Here is a 14594-nt window from a genome sequence, read left to right on the forward strand (position 1 = left end):
CTTTAATATTAAACTACTTCTAATGAGGGTTGTAAACCCTGAAACTTAAACATTGTGTTGTTTAAAGTCTTCTGGTAGGTATATCCTGAAATTTGAAGATCACACTTAAAATTATCAAGATTAAAATTTTAACTGATCGCTTGTGTTACTTTTCGGTCCCTTATTCAGTCAGGGTCCAATCAGAAGACAGAAACTGTCTACTCTTTAAATCAAGAGGACTTGCTATAACCATGAATCAGAGAACTGAAAGGGCAAGCCAGGAGCAAAAAGGGAACCTGGAGGTCTCCCAGAGGCAGCAACTGAGAAGGCAGAGGTTCCTGTTGAGCACAGAGGTGGCACTGTGAAAACCTGTGAGCCTGGGGTCAGAAGCATAAAGGACCCAGCTCAGCCCCCTGTGCAGGAGACGCACACTCGCGCTGCCGTGTTAGACCTTTGACCTGTGACCTGGACCTGTGAGGTCAGGACGCCGGTGTCGGTATCCCTGACCGGCTGTGTTGAGGCTGACTTTATAGGCTGGGAAACCGCGAAGGGGCATCAATTGCTGCTACTGCAAAATACCACCATGGGCAAGTGGTGAAGACGCGCTCCTGAAGCGGAAGCTGCAGCGGGAGTGAAACAGGGAGCGCTCAGGAAGGAGGTGCTCCTTCTCCCTCCTCCAGCCTTGCACTCTCGCCATCATCCGTGCAGAGCCAAGCCCGAAGCTGGTAGCAAACCCAACCTCGACACCACGAAGTGGGGAAGAGGGCGAGGTGGGCAATGGGACGGAGTGAAAAGAGCTTAGTATCAGTCATGCTGGGCTGGGCTGGGTTGCTCTGTCGTGTCCGACTCTTCGCGACCCCATGGACTGTAGCCCCATCAGGCTCCTCTGTCCATGAGATTCTCCAGGCAAGAGTACCGAAGTGGGCTGCCACGCTCTCCTCCAGAGGATCTTCCCGACCCAGGGGTTGGACCTGCGTCTCTTAGGGCTCCTGCATTGGCAGGCGTGTTCCTTTATCTATTCAAAGGGGAACCTCATACAAGTTAAGACTTCAAAAAGAGAATCATTCCCAAACCCTAGGAATGAGGTGACAAATGAAAAGTCCCTCATCATTTTAGGAAGACCTGTGAATTTTCTACGGCTTCTCAAACATTGGTTAGTAGAATTTATAAATTATTCTCTTCTATGTTTTTGAGATGACAAAAATCTATTAAACGGGTCTGATAAAACACCATAATATTACTCTTAGTTAAGTATTAATTAGGTGGAATGTAAATCCTCTCTCCATCTCCACTCTGAAGCAGACTATTCCTCTGCCCTAAATGAATATCTGTCTCTTGAGATACCCAAATTAGGTGTTTCACCCATTGAGGGATACCATACAAAAATAAGTCATTTTGTGTTTACTTTTGCTTAAATAAATTAAGTTGGCCTTTAATTTCGTTCTTCCCATTCATATTTTAAACTGATTCTCTAGTTCACTTGAACAAAGATAGTGTAAGAAACCAATAAGAGACCTGGAGGTGTGTGTGTGTTTCTGCGTATGTTGTATGATCTACAAGAATTGGCATCCCAAAATAAAAGTGAGAGTTGAATAAAACTGTGGCTATATTCTTCTCCTACCTGACTTAATTTGGTAAAACTTAGCCCCAAATATTGTAAAGCTTCAAAAGAACACAAAAATAACATTCCAAATTAATATCACTCTTTTGAATTATGTTGATGATTCTCTGTGGAGTTTTTAAGCCTGTGATTATGTGAGTTGAGGTAGATTAAAAAATGACCACAAATTCTTTACAGATTCTTCCATCAAGAAGTGGAGTCTACTTATTTGCCTCTTGACTCTGGGCTAGCCTGTGAGTGGCTTTGATCAAAAGAATGAGGCAGAAGTAGCACGGTGTGACCTCCATGACAGATCTCAAGTGGCTATTCTCTCTTCTCTGCCCCCTTTCTTTCAGGCCTTGGGGGCTCACTGCCCATTGCTCTCCTATATTTCCTGTCTTGTTAGGGTCGTTTAAGGAGATCCAGCCAGTTCATCCTAAAGGAAATCAGTCCTGAATATTCATTGGAAGGACTGATGCTGACGCTGAAGCTCCATTATTCTGGCCACCTGATGTGAAGAGCTGACTCATTTGAAAAGACCCTGATGCTGGGAAACATTGAAGGTGGGAGGAGGAGAAGGGGACGACAACAGAGGATGAGATGGTTGGATGGCATCACTGACTAGATGGATGTGAGTTTGAACAAGCTCTGGGAGTTGGTGATGGACAGGGAAGCCTGGCGTGCTGCAGTCCATGGGGTCGCAAAGAGTTGGACATGACTGAGTCACTGAACTGACCTGAATTAGGGTCTTTCAGGAGCTTCCCACTGCTGTAGATCAGACAAGAGTCCCTCTTTCCCCCTAGACTAGGACTACCTCACTTTTCAAGCACGCAAAGCAGGAATGGCATGAGATATTATTTTAAGTGGTTCCATCAGTTCAGTCGCTCAGTCGTGTCTGACGCTTTGCGACCCCATGAATCGCAGCACGCCAGGCCTCCCTGTCCATCACCATCTCCCAGAGTTCACTCAGACTCACGTCCATCGAGTCAGTGATGCCATCCAGCCATCTCATCCTCGGTCGTCCCCTTCTCCTCCTGCCCCCAATCCCTCCCAGCATCAGAGTCTTTTCCAATGAGTCAACTCTTGGCATGACATGGCCAAAGTACTGGAGCTTCAGCTTTAGCATCATTCCTTCCAAAGAACACCCAGGGTTGATCTCCTTCAGAATGGACTGGTTGGATCTCCTTGCAGTCCAAGGGACTCTCAAGAGTCTTCTCCAACACTACAGTTCAAAAGCATCAATTCTTCGGCACTCAATTATTTTATTTATTTTAATGTGTGTGAGAAAAAAAAATAGCATGTGAAACAGATATTACTGTTTAGGTTGTTAATGTTCTTTTTAAATAATCTATTTTGTAAAAACAAACAAACAAACAAACAAACACACAAAGGACTACAGTTTAAACAAATCCAGTAAGTAATAGTAAAGACTGTGTTGAAATATGGCAAACTTTTGAGAAATTCTGGTTAAGGCATATTGGCTCAAATTCCACTTGGTGTTAATACACAATCCAATTTACTTTCTCTCCTTTTACCAAAACAACTCCTTTAATTTCAGAGTCTTCCTGACTTCAGGTTTCCATCCTCCTTCCTTTCACTCAAATTGTCCATGAACATCAAGCAACTCTTGGAAGCTTTTTTCACTGGTAGTGAGATGGAAATTCTTGAAAGGTGTTTCCCAGTCTGCCTCCCAGTAAATGTTGTTATACCTTGTTATTTTCTCATTACATGAATATGACTTTGTGATGTTACCTCTGCACTGGGGGCTAATCATACACCATCCCGTATCTTTTGGGCTTCTCAACTCCTCTGACACACTTGCTGCTCTTTATTTCCTGCCTCATTCTTGTCTCAAATCCTCTGTCTGCATGCCCACTACTGACTATCCTTAACCCTAGTGATCTTACTACCTGTCTTTATTTTCCCATCGACCTTTAATTTCTTAACTACTATCTCTTCTTCTCTTCACTCTTTTCTCTCCTGTTTATCCCTATCTCCCATTGCCTTTACTCCTCATTTTTTTCCTTCCCTGACATGTGTTTCGCTAGACTTGCCTTGAAACACAGAGGAAGAAAAAGTGGGGAGTTTGGAAATATATAAAGATGAAGAGAATCAGACTTTTTAGCATGTCTAAAGTTTTGTTTGTTTGTTTTGCACTTGGATCCTGATTGATTTGTATCACCTATTCCCTTAAGAACACTGTCACTCAAAATACGTTACAAAAATTTGGTCTAGAATTGATCAGATGTAAGATTATCTTTAGTTCTTGAATGAGACTTTGTGTTCAACACAAATTACATATTCCTTATAGGTGGGTGTGAAATTCCCCATATAGATAAGGTCTTCAAAAAGTTCTTTCAAAATCAGAATGATTTTTCTATGTTTTGACAGATGTATGAATGAATTTTTTGGAGATTAGTGTTTCAGATGACCACTGAGTTTCCAACCAGTTTGAACTTTCGTGATGCTTGTCTCTTCAAATTGCAGAAAAATGTCCAACCCCTAAGTTTTCATTCCCTCCCTCTGAGAATTCCCTTAGATTTTGACTGAGAAGTTTAAGGTTTGAGGATTGGAAGTGATATGATACCAGTATGACTATCATATTAATAGAAACTTATGGGCTTGGAAATATAGATGGCTACTGATAAAATGCTTGGAAAGCAAAAGAGAAAAATTCAAGGTTGTAAAGTGGTAATATTTTATGCTGAGAATATGTCATATAAGGATTAATCTGAAGAAATGAAGTTGATTTAGACTAGATAATCTAAATTTACATGAGTGAAAATCAAATTTTTCTTTTATAACACCTAAAGTATTCAAAGTCATATCAGAATCTATCAGAATAAAAGTTGTTTTCCCAAAGTAATTTCAGTGGTTCATTTACAATTTATTATCTAGAAAAATGGCTTTACTCCTTTTAAATGACTCGAAATACCACAATTTTTTCCTTCAGTTGAACATATGAGAGCTGAGCAGTCATGCTCAGGACATGAGCACCAATGCCGTTTATCATTACCTTGCACATATAGATTTTGAATTTTGGGGGTAATGATTCATACTTGATTTAGCTTTATAATAGAATCTGATTTGGCACAATGCAGTAAATATTAATACATGTGTTTCCTAGATGTGGTATTTGAAAGTAGAAAGGTGACAAAATTTTCATTTGTTAAGTGGTCTAATCCAATAAAGAATTTAATATGTTTGAGTCTGTTAATGCACAGCAAGAAACCTAACAGAATTTTGACATAGTGCTATTCTATTCAAGAGAAGTTTTATTTTTTCAAAGGCAAGTTTTTTAATAAGCCACACTACTTTGTTTTTTAGTTGCCAAGTCATGTCAAGAAATAGTTAAAATGGGTGTTGATGTGGCTGGACTTGGTTTATTCTTAAATTCTTCAGTTCATTCTCCACATTTGTGAGGGAAATACCTTGAATCCATCCCAAAAGGGGTGTCATAACCAAAAGTACTGCCTGGGTTCTCGTTTTTTCTTGGCAAGAAATAGGACAAGCTCTGACAGTCTCAGCAGCCTCCTCTCTGAAACGGGCATCACGTTGAAACCTACTAAGGATGGCTCTCGGGGACTAGTAAGCAGTGACAATAACAGGCACACGGAGACCATCCCGTTAACAATGGGAATGCAACTGTCAAAAGGTTAAGGCAGGACGTCCTTTATTTTTAAGCAATAGAATTCTAGGGTTAACAAGTTCCTTGTAACGGAAGCTGGTTGAATCGAAGGTACATATTGTCATACGTGTGCCTTCTATGAGCTGCACAGGTGAAGGCTCTGAAAAATCATGTTAGCCTTCCTAGCCACGCTGTTTTTCAGGGGCAAGCCATTGTCAAGGACCATTAGGAAGGACCCATACTGTATCAACTGGATGGAGTGTAAATGGTTTTCAAGGAAGAGACTCAGGCAGCTAAATCAGGTTGGACCATGCTACTTCCCTCTGGTTTAATCTTCCAGACTTGAGACTGGAGAAGTCTGTGGCTAGAACTGATGAATTGGTACACTTTGTGAAAACAGAACTTGTGGTTAAATTTGCTCTTATAGAGTGTCAAGGAGCCACCAATTCAAATTCTGTGGTAAAATCTAATGGCAACCAACTCCAGCATTCTTGCCTCGAAAATCCCGCAGATGGAGGAGCCTAGTAGGCTACAGTCCACGGGGTCGCAAAGAGTCAGACACCACTGAGCGACTTCACTTCACTTCACTTCATTAACATAACAGAAACAAAAAGAGAAATGAATATGTGAAAATAGTTGTTTGAAAGGTTCCAAGTAATGTACCTGGACAGCCGGAGGAGCCGGTGAAAGAGCAGAGGCTTCAGGGTCAGACAGAGCGAGCTTCAGGTCACTTGTGTCCCTGAACTTCAGTGTCCTCATGTGTGAACTGTGGAAAATCATGTTTTTCGGTCTTTGTTTTAAGGAACAAACTAGGTTAAATTTATAAAGGGAAGAGTAGCATATATAGCACATTTTATAAACCTGAAATTGTTCATTTTGTTCATCCTAATAACCAGGTTCTGGATGATTCTACTCATTTCTTTTTTTTTTTTTTTTTCCACTTATAAATGGTTTTCTGACTAGGCCAGGGCAAATGTTTTGTGCATTTTAAGGCAAGATGAATGCAGGGACTAAGAAAGGGCAATTATATAGTGCCTATTTATGTATCCAGCACTTGATATATTCAAAACAGTGTAATTCTGACAATAACATTCCTCCCAGGAAAATTTTATGATTCCCATTTTACAGATGATAAAACAGAGCTTGAGAGAGATTAAATAACTTTTCAAGTCACACAGTCTCCAAGTTGTTAAGGGGCAATGTAGGGAACTGTGCACAAAACCTCTGATTCAGAAGCCTGTCTTCTTTCCACTCTGTCTGATGCCACTCGGCTTCACAACAGTTAAAACGTAACCTCTGCCACGGAGAGGGTGGGGCAGGGAAAGGATTGAAACTGAGCCAACTAACAGAAGAATGCCTGGCATTGGTTCAGTAGAGTGCCCAGGTATCATACTGCTTTATCCAAACTTCGAGATTTCTGTGATTGTGTCCACCAGTTCATTGGTTCCAGTCGTCAGTGTAGAAATGTCTACTACAGCACTCTACAGAGTTTAGTATATAAATTTGTTGCTGTTCAGTTGCTAAGTCATGTCTGATTCTTTTGCAGCCCCATGGACTGTAGCCTGCCAGGCTCCTCTGTCCATGGGATTTCCCAGGCAAGCATACTGGAGTGGCTAGCCATTTCCTTCTCCAGGGGATCTTCCCGACCCAGGGATCAAACTCACATCTCCTGCACTGGCAGGCAGATTCTTTACCATTTTACATTTGTGTTAAGTAGAAATATGTTGGACAAATAAATGCACGTGAGGTGGTGGCCAATCATTAGATAAGCCTTTGATGATCTTTCAATCTATTTTCATGATTAGGCCTGTTCCATAAGGCAGTGGTTCTCAGGAATCACTTAAAATCACTGAGGATCTTAGAATTATTGAGGATCCCGAGCAGTTTTTATGTGGGTTATTTCTGTCAGTATTCAATATATGAGGAATCAAAATGGAAAATTTTAAATATTTATTAGTTTCTTTTAAAACAACTATAAATAGCTTCTACATTAACGTAAATAACATTTTTCTGAAAATAGCTATACTTTCCAAAGAAAATAATTCAGTGAGAAAAATGGCATTATTTTACATTTTTGCAAGCCTCTTTACTGTTTGACTTAGTAGAAGAGAGCTGAATTCTCCTATCACTTCTATATTTAACCTGTTTCAATATAATGTTTGAATTAAATCTGGTTTCACACAGATATGTAGTTGGAAAATGAGGTAACAGCTTAATAACTTTTTCAAATAATTCTGTATATTTTTCCTTCAGTAATACACCAAAACTCAACAAGGGGTAGTCTCTTAAGCTTTATAACTGCAATATGAAATATGAAATCATACAAGCATATTATTCATATTATCATATTCAAATTCACTAGTCTATCTTGTGTTTTGAATAGATCTTTAACTCATGCCTGATTTTAGAACATCATGAATTATTGATCATTGGAAAATACTGGTTCACCGCATTACGTAGATCTTCCAAATGACAACACATTTCATGGTATAATATCAAAAAATCACATTAACTAGAAAGACCACAATCCTATGATCAAAATAGTTTATGTATTAGAAAGCTGTCAGGTTCATGGCGGCAGATACAAGTTTTCTAAATTCTATATTGTTTTACTTGAAAGCTCAAATTTTTCACTTAAAACTCACACTGCCAGTTGTTTACCCTGAAGTGACAAGCTCACATAATTAAAAAAAAAAAGTCTGCCAAATATCCAAGTGTGAATAACCATAGTTTGTCTGTGAGTTGTTCTCTCAAGAAAAAACATGTTTCATGGGGAAAAAAAATTTTTTTTAATTAAAAGAAAAACTGCTAATTTAGCTCACAACTCAATTACACGGGAGCTTTAATTCAGAACAAATCCTGTACTTTGGTACGTGGCAGGAAACGTTCATGTGGGCCTCCCACTTCGCTACTGTTTCGTCACTAAGTCATGTCCAGCTCTTTGAGACTCTATGGACTGCAACTTCTCTGCCCTCCACTGTTTCCTAGACTTTGCTCAACCTCATGTCCATTGAGTCCTTGATGATACCCAACCATCTCATCCTGGGTCACCTCCTTCTCCTTTTGCCTTTAATCTTTCCTACGATTAGGGTTTTTCCCAATGATTCGGCTATTTGTATCAGGAGGCCAAAGTATTGGAACTTCAGCATCAGTCCTTCCGATGAATATTCAGGTTTGACTTCCTTTAGGATTGATTTCCTTGATCTCCTTGCAATCCAAGGAACTCTCAAGAATCTTCTCCAGCACCACAATTCAAAAGCATCAATTCTTCGGCACTCAGCCTTCTTTCTGGTCCAACTACTGGAAAAACCGTAACTTTGACTATCTGTAACTTTGCTGACTTTGTCAGCAAAGCGATGCCTCTGCTTTTTAATATGCTGTCTAGGTGTGTCATAGCTTTCCTTCCAAGAAGCAAGCATCTTTTAATTTCATGGCTGCAGTCACAATCTGCAGTGATTTTGGAGCCCAAGAAAAGAAAATCTGCCACTACTTCCACTTTTTCCCCTTCTGTTTGCCATGAAGTGGATGCCATGATCTTAGTTTTTTGAATGCTGAGTTTTAAGCCAGCTTTTCCACTCCCTTCTTTCACCCTCATCAAGAACCTCTTTAGTTCCTCTTAACTTTCTGCCATTAGAGTGGTTGGTATCATCTGCATATCTGAGGTTACTGATATTTCTCCCTGACAATCTTGATTCCAGCTTGTGAGTCATCTAGGTTGGCATTTGGCATGATGTACTCTGCATACAAGTTAAAGAAGCAGGGTGACAATATACAGCCTTGACGAACTCCTTTCCCAATTTGGAACCAGTCTGTTGTTCCATGTCTGGTTCTAACTGTTGCTTCTTGACCTGCATACAGATTTCTCAGGAGGCAGGTCAGGTGGTCTGGTATTCCCATCTCTTCAAGAATTTTCCAGAATTTTCTGTTGTGATCCACACAGTCAAAGGTTTTAGCATAGTCAATGAAGCAGAAGTAGATGTTTTTCTGGAATTCCCTTGCTTTTTCTATGATCCAAGGGATGTTGGCAATTTGATCTCCTGTTCCTCTGCCTTTTCTAAATCCAGCTTGCACATCAGGACACTGTCAACTCAAGTACTATTGAAGCTTAGCTTGAAGGATTTGAGCATTACCTTGCTAGACTGTGAAATGAGCTCACAGTAGTTTGAACATTCTTTGGCATTTCCCTTCTTGGGATTGGAATGAAAACTGACTTTTTCCAGTCCTGTGGCTACTGCTGAATTTTCCAAATTTGCTCACATATTGAGTGCAGCACTTTAACAGCATTATCTCTTAGGATTTTAAATAGCTCAGCTGGAATTCAGTCACCTCCACTAGCTTTGCTATATAGAATATTAAAAAGACAGGGTCAAGGGTTAAATTTAATAAAACGAATAATTTTCACTGCTTTATCGAAGACATTCTTAAGTGATACTGACATTTGGGACGATGAATTTGACAGTAGCTCCTAGGACATCTTAGTGTCACTGCCTTGATTCGTGCTAAGGTGCTAGCAGCTTTACTTACCATTGCTTTGGTACTATTAATGGAAATGGCAACACAGCAAAAAAAAACAAGAAAAAGGCAAATTACCATCTTAGAGTTAATATGATAATAGCTTTGGCCTTACATACCTAAGGGTCTGTAAGGGTCTCATGCCCCTACCTGGAGTCTATGGACCATACTTTGAGAACTGCTGCCTTAAGACATAGGCTTCGACAAGGACATCTCTTAAATAAGTCTTTAATTACACTTTTAAGTTCATAAAGTTTTGGACTTTTAATTTTTTTTTCCAACGACTGGATATTTATGAATTTCATAGTGTAAAAGTAAGTTGAAATCTAATCAAATATCTTTGAAATACCTGAAAACAGTCTACTACCTAATCCTCACAAAACATTTGTAAGTCAGCTATAATTTGTTCCATTTTTATATTTAAAAAAATAAACACTGAAGCTCAGTGAGATTAACCTTGTCCCACAGCAAATAATTACTAGGGTTTAGAATTAAATACTAGTCTGTCTGACTAAATAATGCATGTTCTAACTATCACACCCAAATGTCTCAAAACACACTGACGATATGTACATTTATAAACATAAACAAATACAATGCCATTGGATTTGCCAATAGCATATATTTAAGACAGCTATATTGATATATGCAAATCCTGATGTTCAAAATCAGAGATATTTGGGGAAACTTTCATAAAAAATATGTTTCACCAAGCTCTTACAGAACTTTCCCTAGAGACTCTGTCATTAACTGGCTGACTCAATGACAAGTCACTTCAATGTCTATGGACTCGGCTCCTTCGCAATGGCAGCTTTAAGCAGCATCTCAATGCCCTGTTTATCTGCCCTCCACCAGCACTGTGAGATCCACAGGACAGGTACTCTTGCCACCACCATACTGAGGCAGGCGCTGATCCTCAGAGAAACCGCAGACTTTCCCTCTCCACCTGCTTCTCCCTCAGCTTTGTGAAATTAAGAACAGGTGTCTCACACAAGGAAAACAAACAAAAGTACAACTTGGAAAATACTTTTCTCACCACCCATTTCTCGCCTTCCCTCCAGGGCCAAAGTACTCCAGCAGTGAGCTTCACCCTCTGTCCTCATAACTGCACCTTCTCTCCCCGCTGTTATCTGGGTCCGTGGCACACATACAACAGAAACGATTCCTTACATCCAGATCTCAGGCTTGCTGACGGGATCACAGTCCCCTTGCGGCCTGGTTGCGTTGGTCCCCCTGCCACCTTTCTCCCTCATCAAACATCCTTTGCTTCCTCAGCTTCATCAGCACTGCCCCTCCTTGGCCTCCTCTTCCCTCTGGGGTTTGCCATCCAGTTCTTCCAAAGGCCGCTCTCACCCCATCCAGCCCTAGAACATCAGTGTTCTTCCAGCTCCTTCCTCAGTCTTCCCTGCCTGACCGCGTTCCCCTGCTCTCTGGCTTCAAGAGACACCTGAACGCCGCTGACTCCTGATGGATGCATCCAGCTTGGACCCTCTGTGCTAGGAATGTTGTTTCTGGCTGCTTATATGGTGCTGCATCCAGACGTCCCCCAGGCCTCCGGAGCTCAACAAGTCTAAGACAACTCATCCCATCTCTCCTCAAACTGCTCCTTCTACACACTGTGTCTCTTGGCAAATACCTGCCCGTGTGACCCCGCCAGAAATCCGGGAGGCAGTCTAGACTCCTCCTCCTTTCCATGACGCTCCCGTGCAATCAATCACTAGGTCCTGCTATACTTCCCTAAACATCCCCTGAGCTGTCCTAACTTTCCCACTGGTGCTTCAACTGCCTTAGTTAAGGCCTAAGTTTTTCTCTGGAAATAGACCTCGTCACTGTTATCTACTTGTCTTCCACAGTGTTGCCAGTGGTAACTTTTCAAAACTGGGATTTGATGACATTTGAAAACCTTAAAATCCATCCTTGCTTAAAACCCTTAGTGGTTTCCCCAACCATGTATCACCTACGGAAAGTTCTGGCTCTTTGGGCCTTAAGAGTGTGGTGTGGCCTGGCCTTGCTTGCTTCAGCCACATCTAACTTTTTCCACTTTCCAGGACAAGCCATGTACTTGGACACTTTTCTGACTTTTTCACTTGCTTCTCTCAGTTTGTGGGCACTCTTTCCTCCCCCATCCTTGTTTGCCTGGGATTCTCTTCCTCATCCTTCAGAACTCTACACTAAAATCTCTACTAAGAGAAACTTTTAAAAGGGAGTCAGCTGCTTCTTTTCCCACGTTCCTACGGAAACAGGCACAAACAGACCTTATGGAACTAATCACATTTTCACTGATGCTTCTGTCCCTCCACCTGGCTGTGAACTTCTTAAAGGCCAGCATTCTGTCCTATCTTGAAATATCAGCACCAAGACATATATGGCACAGTAGGCACTTAGTCGTGGCTTCCCTTGTGACTCAGTGGTAAAGAATCTAGCTGTCAATGCAGGAGATGAAACAGACCAGGGTTTGATAACTGTGTCAGGAAGATCCCCTGGAGAAGGAAACAACACACTCCTGTATTCTTGCCTGGAGAATTCCATGGACAGAGGAGCCTGGCCGGCCCCAGTCCATGGGGTTGCAATAGTCAGACTTGACTTAGCAGTTAAACCATCACCAACAGGCACTTAATAAAGGTGTGTTACTGAGTTCTCCAGTGACCTGTTTGGGACCATATCTCATAAGTGCAGAAGTCATTCTTGCAGATCTTCTGAGCAGAGATCCACTTCCTCCATTGTCTCATCTGCTAAAAATATATGTACAATGATCTCAGCGTCCCTTTTAGCGTTTAAAAATTCTAAGGCTTTTATAAAGTGATTTTGTGAAGTAAATCCGTTTAACAAATCCACCTACTGCACTGTTCTCATCCTGGAGACACAAAACTTAAGGAGTTGCATTGGACTGCCCTCTCTGGTGACCAGGTATTTAAGAACAATATGATCTGGGTAAGGCTGATTTTCATCTTATCTTTGTTTTTCTGTGGCAATGAGAAGCGGGCAAGTATTTTTCATGGTTTCATTACTGACGCTATATCTTAACAAACTGTATGTTCTGAGAACTTAAAATCCAAGGGTCTAAAAACCAGGTTTGCTGAAAACTAGGCTCGCAGTTGCGCAAGTGAGATCACTAAATCACCCAGGTTTTTTGCACACCACCCCGCTCGCTTCCCCTATGTTTTCCTGTGCCCAGGCCAGGTTGCTAATTAGGTAACTTCTTATCATAATTGCCTAGTCAGCCTTAATGGCTTCACACACTGCTCTGTCTCTCACTGGTCCCGTAGGGCCGCTTTTCAATTGTTAAAACAGCTGCTGAGTTTCCAACCGGAGGAGGCTCGGAGTGCGCCGAGGGGGAAGCGCTCCCGGGCTGAAGACTGTGGTAGGCAGGCGGCCGCGGGGAAAGTGGGACATGCATGCACAGTTTGCACACTATGCTCTCCGCCTCCAGCCTCGATTTTAGCTCGTCTCCCCACCCCGCCCCCAAATCAACACGAGTTCCCCCTTATGTGCACCCGGGTCTCCCTGACAGTGGGATGCCCTTGGACGCTTCTCTCTGGGTTTCGCAGCTCTGACCGGGTCTCTGCAGGCCTCCTTCTGCTTCTCTGCTGCCGGCTGGGAGGTCAGGAGGGAAGTACGTCTCCCGCGATGCCGCCCGCGAGGGTCTCTGTTTGAGTAGCGCTCGGTCGCCGGGTGTGTGTGTGTGTGTGTGTGCGCGCGTGTGTGTGTGTGTGTGTGTGCGAGCGCGCGCGCGCGCGATGGCGCGCAGCGGGAGGGAGGGAGGAACTGAGCGGGAGACGGTGGGCAGAGGCGGGAGGGGGCGGGCGGGCAGCGGCGGGGCGGGCGGGGAGCGGCTCCGAGCTTCAGCAGTGACACTCGGCAGAGATCAGCACTCCCGGCTCAGCGGCGCGAGAGAGCGGAGCGAGCCCAGCCGCGCCCCCGCCGCCGCCGCCGCCGGGTGCGCCCGACCCTCCCCGCGCCGCGCTCCAGCCTGGCGCCGGCGTCCCGAGCGGCCGTCCGCCGAGCCCGCAGCCGCTCCCAGCTCCGCCGCAGCCTCCTCCGGCCGCCCGGCCCCCCGCACCACCCCCGGCCTTTTAAAAGGACCTCCCGCCGCTCGCGCGCTCTGCCCCGGGGTTTCCCCCGGCCCCGCGCTTCGCCCCGCTCTACTTCTCAGCAACTTCGGCGGCCGCACGCCGCCGGTTGTCGCCCGCCTTTGAAGTTTGCAGCGCCGGCCGCAAAGTTAGGACACTTCGGGCGATTTCATTTTTTCCCCGTCTTTTATCTGCCTCCTCCTCCAAGTCCTTGTGGTTCCTGAGTACCAGTGTTCAGCATCTTGGCCGGAGCAGCCGGGGACGTGGACTTGTTCGCACACCACACCTCGGGGAGGGATCTTTCCTCTTCCCCTCAGAAAAACATGCATTTTGTAAGGTAAGTAGCGAGGAGGGAAAAAAAAAAAAAAAGCCGACGTCCCGCCGCCTCGCCCCGCCACCCGAGACCTGGCGCAAGGAGCGCCCACCCCGGCGGGCTGGTCGGGGAGAGGGCGAGGCGCGTCTGCCGGGGCCCGCCGGGCGCTCGGTCCCCGCTGGGCGAGGGCGCCGGCTGCCGAGGAGCTGAGGGCAGCAGGGCGTGGAGCAGGTCGCCGCGGGTGCCCCAGGCGGGCTTCGCGCTGGGCGGCCCCGGAGGTGCAGGGAGAGCGTACTCAGGCCCGGGACGCGGGGCCGAGTGCCCGGGGTGCGGCGGCGGCGTCCTGGGAGCCGCGGAGCCTTTACCCCCCGACTTGGCCCGCCCGCCCCGGGTTCGTGCCCTCCGCCCGCGGCGGCAGGAAGCCTGCGGGACCCGGGGTCTCGCAAGGCGAGTCTCAGCGTGAAGCGAGAAGCGAGGGCTCTGGCTGGTGCG

At 44.2% G+C, this 14594-nt stretch overlaps 1 protein-coding gene across 1 annotated transcript in view; it reads left to right on the forward strand.

Moving 5' to 3' along the window:
• Positions 1-13787: 13787 nt before the first annotated feature.
• The window catches only part of NDNF (neuron derived neurotrophic factor), a 41488-nt gene continuing 40681 nt past the window's right edge, over positions 13788-14594 (forward strand). Inside the window, exon 1 of the mRNA XM_040237376.1 lies at positions 13788-14126. Coding sequence (XP_040093310.1) covers positions 14113-14126 — 14 coding nt within the window. The 5' untranslated portion in view covers positions 13788-14112. The remainder of the gene's footprint in view (positions 14127-14594) is intronic.

The sequence above is a fragment of the Oryx dammah genome, unplaced genomic scaffold (genome assembly GCF_014754425.2).
Source record: "Oryx dammah isolate SB20612 unplaced genomic scaffold, SCBI_Odam_1.1 HiC_scaffold_3, whole genome shotgun sequence".
NCBI classification, from domain to species: Eukaryota; Metazoa; Chordata; class Mammalia; order Artiodactyla; family Bovidae; genus Oryx; species Oryx dammah.